This window comes from Colossoma macropomum, unplaced genomic scaffold (genome assembly GCF_904425465.1).
Source record: "Colossoma macropomum unplaced genomic scaffold, Colossoma_macropomum, whole genome shotgun sequence".
Classification (NCBI taxonomy): Eukaryota; Metazoa; Chordata; class Actinopteri; order Characiformes; family Serrasalmidae; genus Colossoma; species Colossoma macropomum.
This window is the reverse complement of record NW_023495761.1, coordinates 769,041-795,859: the sequence shown is the minus strand read 5'-3', so window position 1 is coordinate 795,859 and position 26,819 is coordinate 769,041. Positions and strand designations below refer to the sequence as shown.

General features: G+C 37.1%; 1 protein-coding gene across 2 annotated transcripts; it reads left to right on the top strand.

The window, feature by feature from the left end:
• Positions 1–9,784: 9,784 nt before the first annotated feature.
• LOC118802977 (interferon-induced protein 44-like) lies at positions 9,785–14,394 on the top strand. 2 transcript variants are annotated; one of them, XM_036563447.1, is made up of 8 exons: positions 9,785–10,027; positions 10,533–10,617; positions 11,216–11,249; positions 11,526–11,730; positions 11,880–12,032; positions 12,134–12,305; positions 13,212–13,312; positions 13,796–14,394. In XM_036563447.1, the coding sequence occupies exons 2-8, from the start codon at positions 10,548–10,550 to the stop codon at positions 13,961–13,963; spliced, it is 903 nt and encodes a 300-aa protein (XP_036419340.1). In that variant the 5' UTR covers positions 9,785–10,027; positions 10,533–10,547; the 3' UTR covers positions 13,964–14,394. The 2 variants fall into 2 exon arrangements, with proteins under 2 accessions (XP_036419340.1, XP_036419341.1); XM_036563448.1 differs by lacking the exon at positions 10,533–10,617.
• The last annotated feature ends 12,425 nt before the right edge of the window (positions 14,395–26,819 follow it).

The following is a 26,819-nucleotide window of genomic DNA, read 5'->3' as shown; positions in this document are numbered from 1 at the left end:
GTTGAGGTACACAAGCATTGCAACTATGGCAGCGGAAAAGGCCATTCTTGGCATCTTTCTAGTGTATTCTATTAAAAAAGAAACTTTACACTAAAACACTGACAAGCATCTAATGTCATCTGTTGTTGCGGACATAGAGCTGCAGCAGCCGCATTTGTAAAGGACTTTAGCAGAATCTGTTGTTTGCACTGCCTTTGTAATACGATAAGCTTTATATACATGGTGCTGGTGACCAGGTTACACCTTTGACACACCCATTAAATGAGAGAAAATGTACCTGAAAGCCCGTGGCTCACCGTTTCAAACGTGTGTGGCGAAACGTCGTTCAACCTGGAAATCATAGCAAAATGGTGCACAATGTTTTGAGATTGAATATACCTCAGATAAACCTCAAAGGTTGGGGTTCATCTTTAGATTGTCTTAGTAGGTGGTTGATCAGATATGAATGTTATCTTTGTCTAGAGAGTGTGTTAAATATGAAAAGCGATTTGTGGGTCAAATCTTCCATCCAAACAACAATGCATGCAGTCCAGTAATGTGAAAAATAAGTGCATATTAAATAACATAACTATATTATTTAATTACATTACATTAAAACTAAATATATAAGAATACTAGGAATAGAAAACCTACCACATCACACAGATCTATAGCATGTTTAAACCTGCTGCAGCAATCTAAAAACAAAAAGGTAAGTAAAAGTAAGAACAAATGTAGCACTGGGGAAACTTAAAACTCCCAGGCATTGCCACCAGTCTCCCTTAAACGTACCACGTTGCATTCATTTAAATATGAATGTAAAATTGGTTTTAGATATGAATTTCAAAATATAGTCAGCTCTAGAAATATTGTCACCTTTGGGTCAAAAAAGGTTTGAAAATGTGGTTAATTACCTCAATCAGACTGAGAATACAAGAACAAAATTACATTTTATTTAAAGAAACTTAGTCTGAGAAAACAAAAACATTATCAAAGTATATGTTTTAACAAAAGCACATGTTATAATTATTGGCACCCCTGCATTTAATAGTTTGTTTAACCTCCCTTTGACAACATAACAGTAATAAATCTCCTTCTGTGATGCTTGATTGGAGAATACAGAGCAAGTAATATGAGACCACTCTTCAATACACAGCCTCTCCAAATCTTTGAGTCCTTCATCCTCTCTTCTGAACCCAGTCTCAGGTCCTGCACCAAAATGCAGGGGAGTGGCTAAAATAAGGCTCCACATATAGACTAAAACTCTTTGTGTTTCAATAGTTACATAAAAATGTGGTAACTTATGATAACTCTAAATCTTTAAAAGGAAAAAAAGAAATCAAAAAGATATTTAAAAAGCAACATTGAAAAAAATGTAAAAATTCTTTTCACAAGCTGAAATTTGTATCTGTGGAGGACACTGAACAAAATCATCATTTATAAGTCAATCTACAATCTATTGGGATGTGTCTGTCCCAAACCCTAACACCTCCCAACAAAATATACCCTATAAATGATGATTTTGTACAGTGCCCTCCACAAATACTGGCACCCCTGGTAATAATTAGCAAAAATAAGCTGTAAAAATGTTCTTAATTACTTATCCTTTTTGATCTTTCATTCAAAATATTAGTAAAAATGAAACATTTATATAAGGTATAACGATTGAAAGAAAAAAAAATCTTGTCATGAAACAAATATTTTTCTTAAATCCATATGTGCCACAATTGTTGGCACCTTTAGAAATTCTTATTAGTGAGATCTAAATTAAGTTTTATTTTGTTTTTTATGTTTTAAAGTTCACCTGAGCAATTAGGAACATTCATGTCAGCCATGACTTTCTGATTCACTGAGGAATATATATGAGATGAAACACAGGCCAAATGCCCTCAGTCATCCATCGTTATAAGAAAAAAATAGAGTACACAGCAGCGATCTGCGACAAAAGGTTGCTGAGCTGCACAAATCAGGAAATGGCTACAACGTTAATCTGCCGGGAAGAGGATGTATGTTAGTGCTGACTAGCTGACTACATGCCCAGTGAGGAGGGTGGTTTGAGTGGTCAAACAATCTCCAAGGATAACAGATGGGGAATTGCAGTCATTAGTTAGGTCCTGAGATCAGAACGTTTCCCAAACCACTTTCAAACACCACCTATAACCACAAACAGCAGAAAAGTATCTCCACTGTGAAGTATGGTGGTGGATCTGTAATACTGTGGGGCTGTTTTTCTTCCGAATTTTTTCTTCTGTATTTTGTCTTTAAATTCACTCACTTTTGGCATGAATTGAGTTGATGGAATATATTTTATTTATGTGGTGGCGAGGGAGAGCCACCACCTTTTCCCACCACATGACGCATGCTCCTCTGATCAGGCACAGCTGCACTCTGAGAGGGAGAGAGGACTCTGGCCTGCCGGCCATCTGTGCGCCAAATGCCAGAAAGAGTGGAAATAGAGACTTATAAGAGGACGAAGGACTCTTTATATCCACGCTGAGTAAGCCATGTTTATGTTTTGGTTTATTTTCACTTGCATATGTGTAAATAAGCCACTTTGATTCACTCACGCTGGTTTTTGTGTCTGTCTCTAGGCTTTCATTACGTTTCCCAGTCAGTCTGCGTCAGTGCCTACCCCAACTGTCCCACAATGTGGAACTCATTCACACATCAGGTAAAGTCAGCATACTATTTTTTCAGTGTAGGTGCAGATGTTTGTACCAATGAATGAAGTAATTTGAAAACTTGGGTGGGTTCAGCTACAACCCTGTTTCCAAAAAAGTTGTGCAAAATGTAAAACAATGCAATGATGCAAATCATTGAATCATATGTCAAATCAAATTTACTTTAAAATAGTATAAACACCTCAAACAACACATCAAATGTTGAAACCAAGAAAATGTATTGTTTTTTGAAAAATATATGTTTTGAATTTGATGCCAACAACACAATTCAAAAAAGTTGGGACAGGGACAACAAAAGACGAGTAAAGTTGTGTAGTGCTAAAAAAAACACCTGGTGGAACATCTCACAACAAATTAGGTTAATTGGCAACAGGTCAGTAACATGATGGGTATGAAAAGAACATCCCAGAGAGAGTCTTTCAGAAGTAAAGATGAAAGACTGCACAAGCAAATAGTGCAACAATTCAAGAATTGTAAAAGGAAAAATGTTTGTGTCATAATGGAGGAGATGTCCATCTTAACTGAGCAAAAGTTATCTTGTCAGAAAAGTGATAAAACTGAATTTTGCTTCTCCACCCGGTATTACGACTGCTTGGCTGTGTTGACATTGAAGGGGTGGTTTTTCATATAGCAGCTTTTAAGACATAAAATGGAGGAAGTGCAAACACCAGCAATTTCTAAGCACCAACCTTTACAAATTACTTCCTGAACACATAAGAAAAGCAGCATAGAAGGCAGTCATTCAGGACAATGGATTAGATGTCTTAACTAAACGTCAGTTGAGCTTTGGTCTCCATCTCAGTCACTGCTGCTAGCTGCCCCACAAGGAATACCTTCAAGAACATTCCCATTGTGCATGAAGACAAATAGGTTAACAGCCATGGGCTGATGCAATACAGCATACTGATATGACACAGACTAATTCCCATTTTCCCTCACGCATTTTGAAAAACAATGGAGATGGAAACAATGAAAAGTGCACTGGAGGTAAATGAATGAATTCTTAAATTATTTCTCATTGCTCAAAAGACTCAAAGCATTAAGTCTAAAGCGTAAAAGTCCTACATACTCAGTCGTAACAACATAAGTCCCAAACTGCCTCCGGCAGCAGTGTCAGCACAAGAACTGTTCTGCTATGGCCGAGCAGCAGCATACAAGCCTAAGATCACTATATACAATGCTAAGCATTGGCTGGAGTGGTGTAAAGTAAACCTCCCCTGGGCTCACAGTGGAATCACGCTTCAACAGTCTGATGTGTGTGTTTAGCAGCTGTAGAGAATGTTACCTGCTTAAAATAGTCCCAACAGTAAAGTTTGATGGTGGAGAAATGAGAAATGATCTGGAGCTCTTATTTTATGATTTGGACCAGTGGTGTTTCATCCTCTGGTTCAGGAAGGTGTGGGTATGTTGGCTACCACCTTACCTGTTACCACAAGCAAAAACTTAACCGTTTTTGAAAATTGGAACTTTTTTGCTTATAAAGTACAGAATTATTGGTTGATAAATTCTGTGCAACTGGCTGTAAGGTCTTAAAAAGTAATGCTGGTATACATATTATATAAGCTAGACATTGTCTATGTGAAAAGCTAGAAGCTGGCACTACATCGGTGATGCAGGGTGACAGCTTGCTGTGAGGAGAAATTTGACTCTTAATTGGTTTTAATAGACTCTTACATCAGCCTTTCAACAGCGCAGAAAAACTTGGATTTAGGGCATTCAAGTGGTGGTTGCAAGGCAAAATTAACATGTTGCTTAAAACAATTGGCCACATATTCTCAAATCCAAGGCTTCTGGACCCATGTTTAGTGAAGATGGCTTATGCAACATAGTCTGCTAAAAGTTGAAGTTATAATTTAAAATTCTTTAGAGAGAAAATTAAATGTTAAGCAGACAAAATTCGTCTTTAAATATGACAAAATATTGAGTATCCCAAAACAACTGTATGCTATAGTATTTTCACATCAATAATTTACTCTGAGACTTTGTTGCCTAGTTTGGTTTTACCAATCTGGGTTAATACTGCTGTATGTAATGTTAGTCATTATGGTTATGATTTTTCAGCTTGAAAGCTAAATGTCTATTTATTGGCATTAAATTTGATCAGACTTCCATGATCATATGTTTTTGAAAATGTTTACATTTAGCAGTATTTGTTGAATTCTTTGCCGACTGTGTTTTTGAACGAGGGCTCAGGTGTTTTAGGGGTTCAGTTGGTCTTGTGCTGTTTATCTCTAGGTTGATGGGCATGATGCCAATAGTATGCGTCGTCCATCTGTTTGCTCATGTATTTTATCTGTATGTTCCATACTGTTTGTGGCATTGTCTGTCATTTTTAATGCATAGCATCTATAAGTCAGTGTGCATAGAAATAAATTGGCTTCTTGTTTTTAAATGCAAAGGTATCTCTCGGACGTAGCTTGCAAAACACACTAATTTAAGTTCAGCAGGCTGAAGATTCTCCACGAGCTGGAGACATTAGCACTCATGTAGCTTTTTGTGTACATTATTAAATGCAAGGATGATCACAGGCAAAAAGCAGCAAAGGTGCTATAGAAGAGCAAAACTTAGCATCTGTGACATGGTGTGAATAGGCAGTAGAGTCCAGTATGAGACTGGGCCAATGTTTTACTGATGAATAACAGCACTGCCCTCTCAGCTAACAAAACCATGCCACAACAGTGGGTTGGCCCCCTTCTCTGTTTCAGAATAATAAAGAAATTGCTTGGTAAGTTTATTGTGGAAGAACTTAACTGGCTGCCACAGAGACCTGACCTCAACCCCATCCAGCACCCAGGTGATGAAGTGGAACACAGACTGTGAGCCACACCTTATCGCCCACACCTTATTGCTCTTGTGGAGGAACAGAAGCCAATCTTTGCAGCCAAGTTCCAAAGTCTAATGGAAAAACCTTCCCAGCAGGATGTCCATGGTTTTGGTATGAGATGTTCAAGTACAAATAAATGCAATGTCCAGGTGTCCACCTGCTTTAAGCCATGCAATGTACATTATTAATATTATTATTCAAAGTCATAGTATTAATATTCAAAGTCAAAGGGGTGCATTGTTTAAATAAGCTTAGCCTCTTTTGCCATGTTACCAGTGATGAATTGAGACAGTAGATGTTACAAAAGCTGGAAAAGTTCCAGCCTAGTACCTCAAGAGGTCAGCCATGTCAGAAATCTGCTGTACTGACCAGTAGGTTCTGGGAGGTCCAGCTTTATCAACTCAGTTAATACTGTCCTTTAAGGCCATAATACTGCTGATGCCCTGTCAGATTCAACAGGTGCTGTCAGCTTCACTTTGGAGGTATTGATCTGTATCTCATACATCTAACAATCAAATACAGTGTAAATTCAATAGAGATGTATGGTGACGCCACTAAAACAGAGACAGCTTACCGGTTTATTAGTAAGTAAGTAGTTAGTAAGTAAGTAAAGTTTATTTATATAGCGCTTTTTACAACAGGCGTTGTCACAAAGCAGCTTTACAGGGAAATCAGCATTACAGAAAGAAATCCGGGTCCAAGCCCCCATGAGCAAGCCAGTGGCGACAGTGGCAAGGAAAAACTCCCTAGGAAACAGGAAGAAACCTTGAGAGGAACCAAGACTCAGAAGGGGAACCCATACTCCTCTGGTCGACACCGGATAGTAAACATTGTTAGTACAAAAACAGGGAAAACAGGTGGAGCAAATGATTAATTTGATTAATTCATGCAGTAGCAGCGGCGGCAGCATCAGCATCAGTGGGGTCAGGTTAATAGTGAAAGTCTGTACACATTTCACAGTTTGCTTTTGTTTTCAGTACTAAACCTACACACTGAAGAAAGACAGAGTGGAATCACTTTTCCTTTTGTGTTCAAAGACATGAGGGGTTTCACACAATTTCATGATTCACACAGTGTACAAACTAACATCATCAGTGCACTACAAGGCCACGTTCCAGAAGGGTATATGGTACGTTGACACGTATGTAGTTTGTTCACATGAATGCCCTAAAGTACACAATCCAGTGGGCGTGTAATGCAATATGGAAAACTAAAATACTAAATTACAATATAGAATAATTCAGTCAGAGTATCTTTCACTACTTTAAAACCTACTGTTGTCAAACTTAGTTAAATCAACAAAGAAAACATGCACGCGTGCAGAGATTTCTGGATAGGATAGACTTTGAGAGTATTCTTCGTGGGATTTGTGCAAGATGTTAAAATCCCTGTGCAGTTTGTTAAAGTCAAGCCTTTTTTTTGGCTAATGCTAAAAGAACACTAAAGCTTGGAAAAAGTAAATCATGGGAAATGTGACAAATTAGAGACAGTCTATCATCGATCACTGTACTGTCTGTACTATAGCTACAATGTAATATGACGTTTCATTTTATTTTGGGTATAATTCTGCAAAGGAGCTGACTGAGGAACAAAGTGAATACATCAAAACCCCAAGTCTAGATGACAAAGTTCCCTGTCCTGTGTCCTACCAGAAGACAGTCTATTCCTTATGTCTGAAGATATCATTGAAAAAATAAAAACAGTTTGGAAAAAGGCAAGAGATTAAGGAGAGCTATCTTATTTTTCACTAATACACTTATTCACACACTGGAAATGACCAATAGTGACTATTTACATCTCACATCAACATGTGTTTCGGTGATATACATTGACGGCCTAAAAAGCAAAGTCTACACACCGTCAGGATGCTTTGTGATCGAATTATGATCTGCAGGTGGTCAGAGACGGATCTGCACCACACACAGGTATAAATGGAATGTGTTTTCTGTGTCCACATACAGTTATGGAAGCAGAAATGTGTCTGCAGAGTGCTGACCAGCAGGTCAGAGGATAAAAAAGGAAATGCAAAACAGAGGATACGTGAGGCTGGAGTTCCCCAAACTTACAGGCTTTTTGCACTCTGGGCCAATGAAAGCGCACAAGACAAGCGCTTGTGGATTCATAACAGGGGAAAAAGGAGGTAAAACGGAAATGACGTACATGTTGATGTGCTTTTATGTGGGACACTAAAATCAGGTCTGATCTGGACACACTAGGGACGCATTTTACTAACAAGAGTAAACGGAATCCAGCCAAAGTACAGTTGTATGCAAACATTTGAACTAATACAAGTGATATATTTTGTTAATTTTTGTGAACATAAGTCAACACATCCTCTACAGAGAACACATTTACATATGACATTTTTATACAAATTTTAGTGTACTATTTATTTACTAAGTTTAACACATTAGAAAAATATAAAAATAAAATGTGCCATAACTTTTGCACAGCCCACACAAAGCAGACATGCTTGTATTATTGTAAAATGGAAGCATTTCAGAGCAACAATACCTCAGATACAAAGTTGTAGACCACGCAAACACAGACATAATAAACATAATAAACCATTTTTATTAGGGATGTACTGATACTGATACTGGTATTGGGTATCAGGCTGATACCGTGCTCATGTGCAAATGTACTCATAAAAATACACCATGGTCAACATTCCGATACCTGCTGTTATTGTAAACCGAGTGTAGACTGCCTAATGCTAATGTAGTGAAGAAGGATGGACTATCACAGCAAAGTGTTACTGACTCTGTGACAGTCGGAGACAAAGCCGTCCGTCACTTGAAATATTCCAGCTTGGAAGATTCCCGCCAGGAATACACTGTGTGATTTTAGCCCATTTTAAACACACATAAACACAATCACAGCTGCTTCCCCAATACGGGTGGAGACACACCGACCAACTAAACAGAGTACTCTGTGCGCAGCATGTTGTTTTCGAATGTTTTGAAACTGTCTGTAGACAGAGCTGTCTGTAGAGGCTGCGTTTCGCATATAAATCATAGGCTTTGGCTTTATCTGTACACAATGGTCTATTCAAATGTAAAACGACTCCCAACAAGATGTAAAACTCAAAATGTGAGTTCTTCAGATACTTTAGCTTCAGATATGATCTCTGCCATGCTACACAGACTGTTTTTGAAAGAGAGACAAGGAGCAAAACTATGACTTGTACTTTACGTACAGTGGTAAAAGCATTTGTCTGTCCACTCTTCTCCACTGCAGTCCTACTCCATCAAAGGTAACTAATGTAGCACAGCTAGCTAATGCAAATCATTTAAAATCAGCTAGATTTTAATGATTACATTTTTAAGGTACACCATGCTCATTTGCACCAACAACTTCTTAATTCTAGGTATTGTATAACTTCTTACTCAGTATTGTATCAGTATTGTATCTGCAAGCACTAAATATATATACTCGTACTCAGTCTGAAAAAACAAAAAAATCCCTGATTTTTATCATTGTTTAGCATTGCCAAATTCTAGTTAGTCGGTTTAGACCATTCAGATTCATGACACTCTTTTCAGAAACAGCAGCTGTAGCAGTAATTTCAAATGAATGGAAATGAAAGAGGCACCACTGTTTACATATTGTTTATGCCAACTTATCATTAATATAGGAATAATGGTGCAGTACCCTATAAGTAAGAAATAGTCTAGTTACTGATATCATTTCCAAGATGGGTTTGACAGAGTTATTGTCACCTCAGCACTATGTGAATGGTTTTACATTTAAGTATAAAAGAGTTTAGATCTTCAGTTCTATGTAACTAAGGTTTTGTAAGTTTATGAATGTGGTGGTTGAGGAATCTGATACTCTGCAGAATTTACTTCCAATTCTAAGCTTTTTTAGATAAGCATGTCATTTAGCTTGATTTAGCTGGATCAAATGTGTTTGATTAGGACTGGAACAACGTTCTAAAGTGACAAATCTTTAGGGAACACCTTCTGTACATAAATGACAATAACAGTAATCATTACTTGGAAATGAAAACTGAAAGTAGCTTGCAAGCATTTCCAGAGAAAAGTGTGTATCTATGTAGTCAACAGGGCTTTGGTCTAGCATTTGACAGAACTAAGAAGGGGCGGTCAGAAGGAGTGGCCAGCTAATCAACCAATTCCGTTCACCTGTTATTTGTTTCCTCATTATGTAACTCCCCTTTTCCCTACACAGCAGGCTGGTGTTGGAGCCCAGAGAGAACGCCTGTTTTATAACAGGGAGAGTTCTGCATCAGAGCTGTTTTTTGTGTGTCTCTCGCTTAATTACTTCATTTTATTTCCCCTGATCTCCTAATAAGAGACAAGAAGGTGTTTAGGTTTTTCTCCTTGTTTTCTGTTTTTACTGGTTCTACTTGTGTCAGCTTTCCTTCTTGAAACTGGAAGTGAACGGATGTCAAATAACAAAGAACCACCAGTTTATTACAACAATCGAGCAGAATAGCTCTGTTCCAGGTGTTTGGGACATTACGATCTACAACAAAAATCTACAATAACAAAAAACCTCAAACTATTTCTGTGCTGGAAAGGTGAGTCAAATGATTTTTTATATTTTAGTTCAACTTTTTAAACTATCAGTACTATTGAAAACATTTACAAGGCACTGCAGAAGGTCAAGAATGTATGACCTTGATTGTAGTTGTTCTGTACTCTTTAAAAAAGTGAAATTACTGTTTTGTGCCACCTTAACACTAAATAGTATGGTCTAACTGAACAAATTCCATTGTTACTCTTAAGTTTAGTTGGTTTTGCAAAAAGGATGGTGCTGCAGTTTAGGCCATTCACGCTCACACAGCCTCTGAATTAGGGAGGAAAATGCCAGATATTTTCTGTTCAGACCTGAAATTTTCAGCAAATTGCTTTAATGATGAAAATAAAATGTTCCATTTTTCACTATTATACAACATATACGACACTGTATCACTTCCCCCAACAGAGAACCATCCAAGACTGTAAAAGATAAACTTTACAGTAGCGATTTAGATTTGATCATATTATATTTTTGTGGTCAATAATTTTGCACACAATTAACAGGTGAATAACTACATCATGATTCCATGGATGAAAAACTTTATTTGGGGAACACCACCACCTCCATCACCTCCATCACCTCCAGAAAGTATGTTTTTCAATTCAGCTTTTTTAAAGAAGACAAAATTTTCTATACTATTAAGGTTGTGATGATTCCAATATAATATCTAAAATGGAAAAACTGAAGGTTCAAAACAGTGTAAAACAATGCCCTACGGCTCTTCTCACCGTCTATTATGGAAATATATTCCAGACTAGTTGTTTGGGTGCATAAACAACTGTACAATCTGTTGTCTGAAATAAAACTGAATTTATCTGAACCAAGCCAATCTGTGTAGTATACAGTTAGAGCTCTGAAGAATCATGAAGAATTTTCATGTGTTTATTAAATAAAAAAATAATAATTTAATATACAGATATGCAGATATTTACAAAAAAAAAGGTCAGTCTCCCAAGTGCGAAGTCTATCCCCATTCCAGATGTAAATGTATTCAATATTGTCAATTTTCAATTCCAAGTCATTATTTAGATGAAGGTTAAATAAGGTGACTGAACAAAATTTCTCTCAATCACACTGAATGATGATAAATAAACTTTCTATCTATGTTGCTGAAGGCACATAGGTTTGATGTGATGGGCTGATGTTATTCATTACAGACCTGCTTATATCCATTTTTGTCTGACAGCTCTTGAAGAAGAATGGAGGCCAGTGGACTGGAGGTAAGGGTAAATTAATCCTTGCTTTGTGTTCATTTATATTTATCAACTTAAGAAAGTAGCCTGTACAAAATGGTATTAATTCAACTCAGTTCAAATTGGCTGCAGCAAATAACAAAGTAAAAAACATTTGAATTTTCGGAAATTATGAATAAAAAAATTTACATTATGCATTAAATAGAATCACTCTGATTCATATTCATCTGTAAAGTCATATAAATGCAGCTCTTGTAGTTTAGCAAACAAACCTAGCTAGACCCTCTTTTGCTTTCTTGCTAGTAATGAAGAAAAGCAACGACTGTTACGGGAACTGAAAGAGTTCCAGCTTAGCACCTCAATGGTCAGCCAAGTCAGAATTCTGCTGTGTGGACCAGTAGGTTCTGGGAAATCCAGCTTTATCAACTCCGTTAACACTGTCCTTCAAGGCCGTAATACTACTGATGCACTGGCAGACTCGATAGGTGGCGTTAGCTTCACTGTGAAGGTAATGATGAATTTGTTGGAGATCTAACAGATCCAGATTCAGAAGTATTGTAATGCTATTAAAAGAAGTACAGCTAATTACTTTATTATTTAAATTTTGCACAAATTTTACAATTTTGATTTTAAAAGTCTACTCTTTTCTGTTTCCAGTTCAAAACCTACAAGCTGAAGAAAGACAGAGCAGGATCATTCTTCCCTTTTGTGTTTAATGACACGATGGGTATGGAAGCAGAGATTTCACACGGGATACAAACTAATGACCTCATCAGTATATTACAGGGTCATGTGCAGGAAGGGTATACAGTAAGTGAAAGTGCAGTTTTTCACATGAACTGCAATGCTGTAAGATATATTAGAATATGAATAAAATGCCACATTAAAAAACTTTTATTCATTATTTTCAGTTTAATCCTCTGACAGAACTAACTGACGAAAAAAGAGAATACGACCAAACCCCGAGTCTCGATGGCAAAGTCCACTGTCTCGTAAGCATTCTACCAGCAGACAAGATATCCATGATGCCTCAAAGTGTCATCTGTGAAATGAGGAAAGTTCGTGAAAAAGCTCGAGACTTGGGTGAGTCATCAACCTGTTATTTTCCACTAATTCATTTTATAAAAGACCAACATATTATCTTCTAGTCATCTGCACTTCTTTAATGACACGCAGTGAAAAATTTCCACACAATTTCTCACAAAAATGCTCAGTGATGAAGGTTTTTGACACTAAAACAGAGAAGAAATATTCACTATATTAATTTCAACCAAAAAATCAATGTCCAAATATTTCATACTAGACTGTAAAAACAAAAGCATCTTATGATTGTTCTGCTTTGCTGGGCACTTTGCATCACTTTTGCATAGAAGCAGCCAAGCCTGCACACGGGGTAGATCTTTGCTGCTTCTCTCTAGAATCATGTAGAAAATGCACTAATGTTTTCACTTGCCATACTGCTCGCTGTAATCTGGACGTCTCTGTTTTTGATTGTAATACATTGGCTTTTGTTCACTTGAGCCCTCCTGGTAATTTCCTGAGTATTGTACTAAACCTCACGCAGTTAAATAGTCAAGTTAGCTTTACTGTGATTTTGAATTCGGTTTAACCCCTTCCTGTTTAATTAAAATTCAATTCCCTTGCATGTGAAATAGGGACAACTGACTCTGACACTTAATTTTGTAATGAATGGTATGATATTATAACTATTAGATATGCTATGTGTAATGCTGAAAGTTAGCTTTAGTTGGTGTTTTTTTTCCTAGCTACTTGGTTTGACTGGGTTCTTAAAACCCTTTATTGAAGGACTGAAATGTCTATGATGATGTCTATGGAGAAAATGAATGACTTTCAGAAACAGGGGAGTTAAAAAAGTGAATGGTCACCGTTCCGCTCTATAGGCAAAAATATAAAAAAAAAAACAACAACAACAACAACAAAAAAAAACAAGGAAAAAGCTATTTCACTGACCTGCTGTCTTTACCACAGAGATTCCTCAAGTTGTCATCATGACCAGGGTGGATTTGATATGTAAGCTGGTTTCTAAGGACTTGAAAATGATCTACAGAAGCAAGAAAATCAAAGATAAGGTGAGTGTGATGACTTGAATAATAGTGACTTCTAAAAAGCCCCCCATCCAAAAAAATAATCTTTATACATAACTCAAAAAAAGAGTTACATTGTTTTAGTTAATATTACATACTAATGCTTTCAAATAAAATGCATTTCATGAGCCAGTTGCTTGTAATCAGAGGTGGGTAATGCAGTACAAGAAAATAAAAATTCTCCCCAGGATTTCGTTCTTTTTTGTTGCTTCTCTAGTTTACTCAAACCAGCAGCAGAGATATCCAGGCAGTTGGAACAAAATCCTGGGGAGGATTTTTACTTTCTGGACCTGAATTAGCAAACACTGATTGTAATTAATAAAAGTAAAAAAAAAAACAAGTTCATAAGTAACAGTATATAGCTTTCATACAGGTAAACAATATATATGTGTAGCTTTACTAAGGCTAGAAAGGTGAAAGGATATTATCAGTCTCAAGTACTCTGCGTTTATGTGCTTGTCTCTCTAGATAGAGGAGTGCAGTAACAGACTGGGTGTTACAAAGAACTACATCTTCCCTGTGAAGATGTACAGTGAGGAAATCACCACCAACAGCAATGTGGACATACTCATTCTTATGGCAATGACAAATATAGTTAATTTTGCCAATGACTTTGTGGAAAGGGAGTATCAATAGTCTCTGTTCTAATATATATGGTTAGTTCCTCGAAGAAAGTGGGTATAGACACAATACTGGAGAAGCTGTTTTTTATGGGTAGCTGTTTTTTATGGGCAACAACCTAGTAACCAACCAGAATAAAACAGAAACTAACTACCAACACTCTTGGAACTACCTGGAATACCATAGCAACCACCTAGAAATCTTCTTGTAACAACCTGGAACACCATAGCAACTATCTAGCAACGCCAAGGAAACAGCTTAAGCTTCCTAATCAGTTTGATTTTCCTCAGAAGTTTCATTTTCCTCATTTTCTTCACCTTTTTAGTAGCTATTTATACCACATTCTTGTTGCGTTAATGTCTTTATATAATTTCTGTAATGTTATTTAATATTATTCCTATAACACTCTCTTTCTGTATTATAGCCCACTGTCAAGCACTTTGAGAAAAATGTAACCTTTTACGCAAATAAAATTATTATTATCAATATTCATTATTGTTATTTTTATTATTGTTGTGGTGTCAGCATAGGAGATGCAGGAGAGGCCATTATTTCTGCCATGAGAAGTACTTTTTAATTTATACTAGCAGAAAGGCATGAGATTGCAGACTGGTCATTTCTAGAATATATTGATTTGATTGGCAATAGCAGAGTTACAGCACTCACAGAAAACAAATCAAATGTCATTACCTTAAAAACCCAGCTTAATAAATATTCTTTCTTTGTGGCCTGTGATCAGAATGTATAGGCTCAGGCTACTGCTTCCTAAATCAGATGCAGACTGTTTGTAAGCCATTTAGGACAGTGAGATCTATGCTTGTTTCTAGGCAACTTTGATGAATAAGGGCCATTAACTTCCATTAGAAGTTAAGAATGTTTTTCCTTCTCCTGCCTGGCATTGTAATGTTTCCAGTGTGCCTCAGACAACCTCCCGAAGAAGTCTGAGTGATAAAGTAATCCGTCTCCAATGCATAGCAAGTGTATACACCTTCATTCAGCCCAAGATGCATGTTTATATAGGATTTGTAATAAAACTCGTTCTTTTCGTGACAACACCAGCCCTGTACTAGAGACAACAGAGTCTATGCACTATACTGAAACTCTGGGAGGTTGATAATGAGAGTGAGATCCCAAAAAAAAATCACGAGTGTTAAACATTAATCCCATATTATCCTTTCATGTTTTACAGTACCTTGTATGTTGCAGTTTTAAAGCAACTCCTTCTGTAGATGTCTAAGTTAAAGCCTGTCTCTTATTATTGGAGGAGAATGTTACTTTGTTAGCTATCTGTTGACCTTTAGTGTGGGCAGAATATAATCCATTCCAGACAATATAGAGCATAAACTAGTTAAAGACAGCCTGTTAACAGCAACTAGTGAAGACCAACTGTTGAATAGCAGTTAAGCTTTTTCAAGCAGTTATACCATATTTATTGTTCATCTTTGGCAGTTTTGTGCTGAAAAGAAAGTGTGGCTGATCATGTAAGGGCTCTATAACATTTAAGTTTTTTTTTTTTCCCCCTAGAACCATATATCCAAGCCAGGAACCATTTGGGAACCTTTATTTCCAAGGGTGAAAGTTTGCAGTGATAGCTTTAAAATATTCTAAATGTTTATTATTGTTATCAACAAAATACAGCTGGTTTGCCATAAAAAAAATCTATCAAACTTTACCATCACAAACAAAAGATCAAATTAAATAAAGCGCTAACCCAGGGGCTGGCCAGATGCGGCTCTGGAGACACATGCGGCTCATTTACTGCCCCCTTGTGACTCCACAGAACAAACAGATTTTCATGTTAAAATACTTCTTTGCAGTAAAATAATGGACTGCGGTAAAATAAAGTTTTGCCGAGCATTCTAACACAGTTTTATCTGTAACTGCTGATTCACCAACGTTTAACGCTAAAGGTTGGCACACAGACCGCTGGTCACATAGCAACTCAGACAACAATCTTGCCTAGCTAGTAGCTAATGAAATGGCAAAGGAGAGAAAGATTCAGGACCAACATAGAGAAATTAGATGAACGGACAGACTCATTTGCGTTTATATGCAGTCCAGCTGGTTTCCTGATATGTTTAATCTCCAATGAGAAACTGTCCACCACCAAAAAGTTGAGTGAGAGAAAACAAAAAAAGTAATAAACTATTCTACTTTGAACAGCATCCTGCAAGAGATGTGAGAAAAGCTGCTATAGCTGAGCTGAGGCTTGAAGCAGTACAAAGTAAGTCTGCATTTTTGTTTACATTATATATTTTTTAGTCTATACTAAGACATTGGCAAATACTGAGACATATTTACAGCCAAGATATTAAAATCTTACACTAACAAAATGGACATAAATTGTTGCGGCTCCCAAGGTAGTTTGATTTTTGTTGAAACAGGACAGAATGTCTCTTCTTAACATTTGGGTTGCTGCACTAAATAAAGATCAGGGCAACTAAAAGAAGAAGTTGCAGCTTAAGTGTTAATATGAATACCAATATAGCGATACCATACTGGATAACACCATCAGCCCACACATGGAAGAACAATGATGTGATTCCCTCTTCAGGCAGAGACACCACTGCTACCCTAATAATGCTGGAAGTATACTTCAAACGTTTTGAAAGTGGTTTGAGTTTGAATGGTGCAGTCATCACCACTTAATGGACAGAACTCCACGTCTTTTCTTCTGAAACCTCTCCTTGACATGGTTGCCTGAATCCCTGTGCAGAGTACTTTTTAAGTACATGTACAACACTGTGTTTGGCTGCAGTTTGATTTCTTTTAGTTTTTTCATTGTTTGAATCATACTGATGCTTTGGGCGAGGCCCCTATCTTGTATAATCTGCTCTGGAGAGTGCAGCGCAACTGATGTAATAAAAGGTTCTTCAGCAAATTGCTTGTAATTACACATTTTCACCAAAGAGGGCTCCAAATCCCTACATATTAGTAGTGTTGCTTTAATTGTAATGGTAATTTGAAGAGAAGTTCATATTTAAAATACTTAAATCAACCAACCACTGTTCATCACAAACCAAGCAGGAGTGTATGTGTGTGATAGTATCTCTGTGTGAGTGCATCCTGGGACAGTAGAAGTCTTTGCCTTTCCATTTACCATGTAGGCTCCACTTGCCCTTTTGAATCACTGAGCAGTTTGCTGGGGCAGGAAATGAACTGCCGTTCCTCAGTGGGGTGTAGGAAGTCGGATGGGGTGTGTGTGTGTGTGTGTGTGTGTCTGTGTGTGTGTGTGTGTGTGTGTGTGTGAGAGAGAGAGAGAGAGAGAGAGAGAGAGAGAGAGAGAGAGAGGATTTGAAAAACACACCAAGTTTTCTACTGGTGTGAGAAATGGGCCCTGGCTGGTGAAAAAGATGCTAAAATAGCAACTGACATTTACTCCAGCCTACTGTGTCTGCTGTGTTTAATAATGCCACAGAGAAAGAGAGGCTCTCCCACCTGCGATGAGTCAAGAGATTTGAATGTGTTTTATGGAGTGTGAGTCGACTGTCTAAGGGGAGAAGATGTATAATCTAATTCTAACCTTAACCCATCCCTCAGGCAGTCTCCTGCAGCTTCGAAGAACTGTGTTAACATAAATGTCGTATTATCTAACTCTCTGTCTACGAGCATATAACCCAGGCCTACTCAAAAGCACAGTTTGAGCTGGATTAGTTTTACCAGTAGAGATTGCGTAATGTAATTTGTTAGGATTTGATTGTCTGATTCATATGAGACAAAGTATCTGTGTAATTTCCTCCTATACTGAAACGTCAGAACACGGGCGTTCACGTTAGCATTACGCAACAGATGGCGCATTCAGCTTGTGTCTGAAGTATAGCAAACACTGGCAGCAGCATTTAGAGGTAACACGGCACTTAGTCACGTCCAATTCAAATATAGGCACAAAATGCTGCCCGCTGTTGATTATGTCTGATTGTTTTACCTTAAAATCTTATTTCTGATTAGAAACTAGTGCAGCTTTTATCCTTTTCAGGTGCATGCCGAAAAGCACTAGGCTTATTTGCGCTGGATTAATTCTAAGGCCGGGGAGGTTTAAGCCCCTACACTTATGCCTTCAGACTGAACAAGTGTACATGGCTATTCTTCTAGATCCATTTCAGAATAAAGGAGGTGAGACGACTCAGGTTCCACGAGTTTTATCACTCTTGACCCTTGGATGCAGTAACAGCTCCTGTGGAGATTCCACTGCTGTAACTCTGACCCCATTTACACCAAGTGTCTGGTAGTCAATTGTGTTTCCGGAAATCTGATTGCTGTGTGGGACTGAATATGCAAATATGCCAAAAATTGCCAATTAGCAACCAATTACCAATTATTTATCAGTTCAGCCTCTTCGTCTCCAGTTTGTTTTGCGCAGTAGTGTCTGCCCGATGTGTACCTCGCATGCCTGTCTTTTTTCGACATCATATTCGTGGCTGGTGTGGGGTATTTAATGCTGTCATAATATATGCATTCTAAGTATAATATATAAATTGGACTGGTCGCTTGAGACTGGGGTTCAAACCCTTGCTCTGGCAGTAACACTCAAATTTCTGGCTAGTTAAAACAAACCAAGATACAATTCTTAGTGGGTGGGTTAACACATTTGATTGACAAGACAAGGCTGAAGCTACTTTTTCATGGATTCTGATTTATTAGTAAACACTGGAAAGAGATTTGAGAGAAAGTAAAAGACTGAGATTATAGATACACTTTTTGAAACTGGCTACCCTGGTCAAATGACATGTTTTGTTGATTTATATATATAAGTTCACACATCCTCTACAAAGAACATAGTTCTGCACATTTTCATGCACAATTACCCTTTATTTGTTGAATTTCACATAAAGAAAAAAATTAAACATAAAATGTGACCTGTGATGATGTTATGGCACGTATTTTATTTTGTTTTATTTTCTCCAATGTGTTACACTCAGCAAATAAATGGAAATTGTGCACTAAATTTAGCAGAAAAAACCTTATTCACGTTTGTTCCCTGTAGAGGATGTGTTAACTTTTTTCACTTAGAAAATACAGCTGCATTTCCAAAAAAGTTGAGACACTGTGCAGAATGTAAATAAAAATAGAATGCAATGATATGCGAATCATGTAAACCATATTTTCAAAGGAAAATACTACAAGGACAAGATATCAAATGTTGAAACTGAGAAATTTTATTGTTTTTTGAAAAACTTATGCCCATTTCGAATTTGATGCCAACAACATGTTCCAAAAAAAGTTGGGACGGGGGCATGTTTACCACTGTGTTTCATCACCTTTTATTCTAACAACACTCTGTAAGCATTTGGGAACTGAAGAGACCAACTGCTGAAGTTTTGCAAGTGAAATGTTTTCCCGTTCTTCTTTGATACAGGATTCCAGCTGCTCATCAGTTCAGGATCTCTTTTGTCATATTTTTCATTTCATAATGCACCAAATGTTTTCAGTGGGTGACAGATCTGGACTGCATACAGGCCAGTTTAGCACCTGGACTCTTTTAATATGGAGCAATGCTGTTGTAATACATAAAGAATTTAGTTTGGCATTGTCTTGCTGAAATAATCAAGGCCTTCCCTGAAAAAGACATTTCCTGGGTGGCAGCATATGTAGCTAAAACATGTATATATCGTTCAGCTTTAATGGTGCCTTCACAGATAAACAAATCACCCATGCCATGTGCACTAATGAACCTCTATACCATCATGAATACTGGCTTTAGAACTGTACGCTGATAACAAGCTGAGTGGTCTTTAGCCCAGAGGACACAGTGTCCATGATTTCCAAAAAGAATTTCAAATGTTGATTTGTTGGATCACGGGACACTTCTCCACTTCACCTCAGTCCATCTTAAAAGAGCTCGGGCCCAGAGAAGGTGGTAGCATTTATGGATCCTGTTTATATGTGTTTTTTTCTTTGCGTTTTAGAGTTTTGACTTGCATTTGTGGATGCAGCAACTAACTGTTTTCATAGACAGTGGTTTTCAGAAGTGTTTCTGAGCCCTTGCAGTAATTTCCTCTACAGAATCATGTCTGTTTTTGATGCAGCGCCACCTGAGGGCCCAAAGATCACGGCCAGCGAATACTGGTTTTTGGCCTTGTCCCTTGCATACAGAGATTTGCGTTCTGAATCTTTTAATGTTATTAGGTACTGTAGATGATGAAAAGCAAAAGTTATTTGCTATTTTACAACATTATTCTTGAATTGTTGGTGAACTCCTCCTCATCTTTACTTCTGAAAGACACTCTGGGATGCTCATTTTATACCCAATCATGTTACTGACCTGTTGTCAATCAACCACCAGGTCTTTTTTTTAGCATTACACAACTTTACCAGCCTTTTGTTGTCCCTGTCCCAACTTTTTTGGAACCTGTTGTTTGCATCAAATTCAAAATGGGCACATATTTTTCAAAAAACAATGCAATTTCTCAGTTTCAGCATTTGATATGCTGTCTTTGTACTATTTTCAATTAAATATAGGGGTGACATTTTTGGGACAGTATTGCATTTTGTTTTTATTTAAGTTTTACATCATCCCAACTTTTTTGGAAATGGGGTGGTACATAAAGTGTGGTTTTTCCGAATTCACATTTAAAGTTTAATTTATAACACCACATTTTGGTTACAAATCGAGTGCAGTGTTCTAGCCTTCTTAAAATGCATTTTTAAAATTTAACTTAATTAAAATTAAACTACACTTTGAGACATTTAACCTTCTTTAAAATAAGGGGTAATTAAATTGTGATCCAGGCACTTACGTTCTTATCTCAAAATCTTCTATTTATTTATTTTGTTATGTGAATATGTTAATATTTCACACAAAGTCATCCAACTTCTGCTGTCTGATTGGGAGTAGTGAGCATGTACAGCAGTGCCATCACTCCTGTATCTTATTTCTTATTGGCTACAACTTGCCCCTGATACAGTGATCCCCTTTAGCATTGGAGTAGAACATTTTATGCATCAACTTAAACAAGGAAAACTGCTGATTTTGACCATAACATGACATTTAACCTCCATTGATATCAATGCTTACCAAATTATAGTGCAAATTTGAATAGGCCTTAAGTCTTGTCAAACTTTTTTTTTTTAAACAACCCTACATATCTTTATATTTGTGCTTTACATTCTGATGATACATCAGGCACCCTTTATGTCACCCTTTCACCTCACCGCCTCTTCAAACCTTCCTACTCCCCCCTTCACATCTCACCCCTTTGCACTTCTGGCTGTCACACATTTGGACGCTAATAATGTGTTAAGGCAACACATTATGTCTCTCTCCCTGTTCATGCATAGCTGAGCCTCACGCTGTTCTCCTACGGGTGACTGGGTGCCAGTGGCCCATGCAGAATCACCATTTAATCTGTTTTTGCTCTTCTCTGCCTCCTACTGATTGCCTGATGTTTAGATTGTCTGTTCTGTGGAAGCGGCAGACGCAGACGTTACATAACGTAAATGGGCTTTTGTTTGTGAAAGCTGCAGCTTGTTCGCGGCTGTACAAACAGATGAGTGACTTATGCGCGCAAGGTCGTAGCTTGATTGTGTGTGTAGTTGTGTGTGTGTTTGTGCACATTGCCCTTAATCTATTACATGCATTGTTCAGCTGCGAGTGGCTCTCATAGCAGTCTTGTTAATGGTCCTTGAAGGCAGATAAAGTTCCATTCATTCTCAAAGGCAATGCCACACCATGAAAACCTTTGAAAATGTGCTTTCTGAGTAACCAATCTGACTACTTAAATAAAACTATGAAACACTCATAAATTGAACTTTGCCTGTTTTATTATTGAAAAAATGCCAAAATTTCAGTTAAGAGTTTGATTTAGAGACCAGAAAATGGATGCTGTTTATTGGACTGAAAAAGTTCAATCGTTCAAATCATCACATTAAGCTTGAAGCATCAAAATGTGTGCAATATTTGGACATGTACTGTGCAAAAGTCAGAGGCCACTGATTATTTAATTTTTAGTCAAAAAGTCATTAAGTACAACTTATCAGGAGTCAGTGAACATTTATTTAACAGACAAACAGAATCCTCAAGAACTAAATACAATCACATGCAAAGGTTTAAACACCCCTGGTCAGATTTTTTCTTTGATGTTTTTCAAATTTTAGTGCATAGTTTCTATTTTTTTGCTTAATTGAATTTAACACACACACACACACACACACACACACACACACACACACACACACACACACACACATATATATATATATATATATATATAAATGAATGATATGCCATCTAACCCTTGTCACACCCATTCATGTGACTGGCAAAATGACAGAAATACTCACAAGCACAAGAATGCTGCTTTACCATGATTTTTATCAGCAGAGGGCCCCCTCACCATATCAGGGGACCCCCAAGAGGTCGTATGTGTGGCCTAGTGGAGGGGCAACCAACTTCTAAGACTGTAACTTTGCCTCCCCATCTATTCTATGTTCTTGTTGCAGCCTTGTAGCACAGTATTGTCTACATATGTTGTTTATAATGGCCCTAATTATTATATAGCAAAGACACATACAGGCATTGGCATGGGGGTTAGCTTAGTGATGTGAAGCAGTTTCTTTTTCAGTAATCCTGCCGTTACGCAGAGTTTACTGGGGTAAGCATCAATTTCTGACTTGATTTTCTCACTAGGATTAAAACAGGAGGAGAATAAAAGCCTCATTGCACAGATGATTCCACCTACTTATTACACTACTCAGATCTAATTACCAAAACAGATCCCCCTTTATCTGCAGGTTTCATTGTTAAGTTCCAGATACAATGCAAAGCTTTCAGGGCCATTCATTTCTTTTTGGATTTTTTAGCCTCCTTTCACAGGCCTTGTTCTTTACACCCATATACATTTTAAACGGGTTAACAGCTTTTGCAACATTTATAATAATAAATATATATAAAAATGTTTTAGAATTTAAAAAAATTATAATTAGTAATGAAGCATCAAATGAAAGTCAAAGGTGCCTTACCTACAACATCCACCATTACAGATTATATTTGAAATGGAATAATTTTATAATTTGGATATTTAATAAGGTAATCAGCGTGTTTTCTTAAAGGCCAAACATTTAACTGAGAAATAACAAACAATGCATACCTTTTCAAAGAGTAACAATGCTTAGAACATAAACTAAGAGACCTTAATACAAAACACTATCTATGGAAACAGTGAAAATCTTCAAAATGGTAACTTTACAGGTTAGGACAAAAACAAAAAAGAAAAAAGTGAAAAAAAAATCAGACTATTTCTGTTGGTCCATTCATCATGAAATTTTAACACAATGTAAAAAAAAGCTGTTGTGCTCAAATGATGCAGAAAAATGGAAATCTAAAAAAATGGCAATACGTGCTTTTTTGGACAGTGACAATATGCATTATCATAATAGCAATTCTGCTGATTTATCAAGAATGTAAATTTGAATCATTTTTTAAAAATTAGTAATCGAGTTTAATTAAGTGATCGCAACAGCCCTAAATTGACCGATGTCAGTCAGAAACACCAGGTAAAACTCTGACATACATTGCCTTTATTACAGCTGCAGGGATATTTTTTCGCACAAAATACAAGTTGGTTGTATTTTCTGCTTCTCATGATCCAAGTAATCCAAACACATTCAGTGATGTAGAGGTCTGGACTCTGGGGTGGTCAGTCCAATGTTCTGAGAGCTCCAGCTCTTCTTTGTTTGATTTGCCAATATTTTCTTCTTTTTTGTCTATGCTCTTTCCTCAGGAACAGCTTCTTGACAGCTACACCCGTAGTGTTGAGTTGTCTTCTCACAGTGGAAGGATGGACAAAAACACCTGTGGATTTTTTCTGATCTAAAGTAAGAGTGAAGCTTGATCTCCTCCTCTCTCAAAGACGAATGCTTTAAATCAGATGTTAACAGGTCTGATGGTCTACCGGGTCTTGAGCGGTTGTTAAGAATTCCATTTTCTCTGTATTTTTAAATAAGGTTTGTAAACTTTATGTTATTTCTACACTAATTTCTTTTTCTTCTCAGAAATAGCTCCTGAGAAATGAATAACTTCTACTTGATAGTAGTTTTCAGTGGAAATTAAATGATAATATAATAATAATAAAGTGGTCTCTGACTTTTGCACAGTATTGAATATGTAAAATATTCCAGTTTTTAAGAGAGGTCCTGGTCATAAAGGCCAAAAGCCACATTTTTGCCAGTCTGTGGCCTTTTTTTCTTGTTAGTGTTCTCAGAGTGTTATGGAGTGCCAGAACAAATTGGGTATTGTTTCCTCCTGCATCCTTCAGTTGTGTTCTCTGAGTAAGTTTGCATGGGTCTGCTGCTTCAGCCTGGTTTTAAAATAAAGAGCGTAGGGGGAGAAATGGTTGATCCCTGTTCTTCCGTATAAAACATAACACCCCAGTGTTTACCTGAGCACTGGTTTGTGTCTGAGGCAATACTTCTCTAAAACCTCTCCAGGCATTTAAGACAAGCTGCAGAAACAGGTGGAAAGTCTTGTCGAGTCCAGTAAAACTGTGGCCCAAAGACAAATAGCAGATGTATAATTCATGAATGGTACAGTCTCTTACTGAGGTAATGAAATATAGTGAATTATACATTTTGAAAACATCAGCATGAGCTGGGCTGCCCTAGGGACGCAAACATTTTTTAAGGAAATCTTCATTGAGGGTTTGCACTTTGTCATACCATTTACCAAAGCATGAACTGACATACCGTAACTTTTACTCACATTTCTATTTTAATCTTAAAGTACCTGAAGTAATGTTCAGTAGTTTTAAGTAGAAGGTATCATCAAAATAGGTTCATATGTACCATACTGTGCGAATGTTTTCAGGTACCTGAGAAACTTAGATTTAAAAAGCTGTTTATCTGGTAAGTGTTTATTTGCTTACACAAACACTAATGCTACAATAAATAAAAATAATGTCAACACAAGATTTTTTGTATGTGAATAGGTTTGTTTATCCATTACCAAATCTCTCCAGTATTATTTGTAAATATGATTCAATAGCTGTTTTGATTCATCAGTAGTTCATTATGTTAAATCAGTATGATCAGTGTGATGGCTAGGGGCATCCAGTAGAAATCTGGAATGAAACTTTGTTCTTCAAATTAGCTCACAAGATATCAAGTACTTTTTTTAATAAAGAAATTTCTTTTAGTTGTTACTGTATTGTGTTTGCTTGTATTTATTCAAATTTATTTTACAAGCAAAAACAAACTGACTGCCCAGGTAAATGGCTTTAAATAATATGTGTATGTAGACTTTTGCACAGTATATTTATACATTTATGGCATTTGGCAGATGCTCTTATTAAGAGCGATTTATAATTCGATCATTGTGCAAGTCAAGGGTTAGGAGTCTTGTCCAGGGACTCTTGGTAAAGCATGAGGTCATTGCTCCTGCAGGAGATTGAATTCATCAACAGCATGGAGGACAGAGGTGCTACCCTCTACATACTACATACTACTATACCAACTATATCATTTACAACCATACTGTATATAAAACCACTGTCTTACATTTTATTGGATTTCATTTTTTTCCTTGAGGTCCATGTATTATACCACAACATGAACCATGCTTCTCTATCTGGCAGTCTGATGGATGAGTCTGGGTTTGGCAAATGCCAGGAGAACATTACCTGCCTGACTGCATTGCGCCAGCTGTCAAGTTTGGTGGAGGAGGGATAATGCTATGGGGATGTTTTTCAGGGGTTGACCTAGAAACCTTTAGTTCCAGTGAAGGGAAATCTTAATGCTTCAGCAGACCAAGACATTCCAACTTTGTGGGAATAGTTTAGGGAAGGCCCTTTTCTGTTCCAGCATGACTCTGCCCTAGTGCACAAAGCGTATATGGGCTGTTTTGCAACTTCATTTCCATATATGGACTGTAAGGAGTGGAGACTAAATGGTTATGAATGTACATGAAACTTTGTCAAAAAAGGAACAAAACTTTTCATGATGTGGACCATTTACAGTTTAAAGAACCTCTACATAATGTAACTGTTCTATACTAATTAAAGTTTGTCCTAGAACTATACATCCAAGCCAAGAACCTAATGCTGTATCTACCATGTTGGCTTTTGCAGTCATATATTGTCACGTTTGCTGAAGTTGTTTGTAATTAGGAGCAATTTGACTTTGAGAGTAGACTGGTAGGTTAGTCATAGAACAATTTCTAGTTACAGCCAAGCTTTTTTTCAGATTTACAGACAAGGTGAAATACAGATATTTGTTTACACATTACTGAGAAAGAAACAGATGGTTAGCAACCCTGGTTTGGAGTTTTCACACTGCAGTAGGAATAAGAAGAAATAAACAAACGCCATCCACCACAAGTGAATGTGGGCTGATTGTCCTTTCACCTTTGTAGCATTACTGTTTTCTGCCACCCAAAGCAGCTCATGAAGTCCAAGGGTCAGCCAACACCATGAGTGTGAAAGAGAGAGAATGAATATAATGAGACATCTTGAGCTGAGTATGCTCTATTTATTTTCTCAAACATGTTGTTTGTTTGTCTGTTATGATGCTAATTATGTAGCCAACAGATAAAGGCTTTTCAAACATCTTTTTTTTTACTGAATGTGCTCATAAATGTCAGACGGGAGAGGATAGAGAGCTGAATGGCAATGATATGTGGAGAAACTAAGAGGAAATCCCTGTGGAATAAGGAGTTCCCATTGTTGAATGGGATAACTTAGATTGTTATGTCCATGCAATCTGACAAAATGGACCGCAATGTCCATTCAAACCAATGCAGCATATGGCTACATGTTTACTGACATGGTGATCGCCTGCTATGCTGGACTTCCTTCCATTGAGATTCGAAGAGAAAGAATGGCTTTTTATTATGAACCATCATCAGCATTATCAAGAGCCAAAATGAATTCCAGATGACATC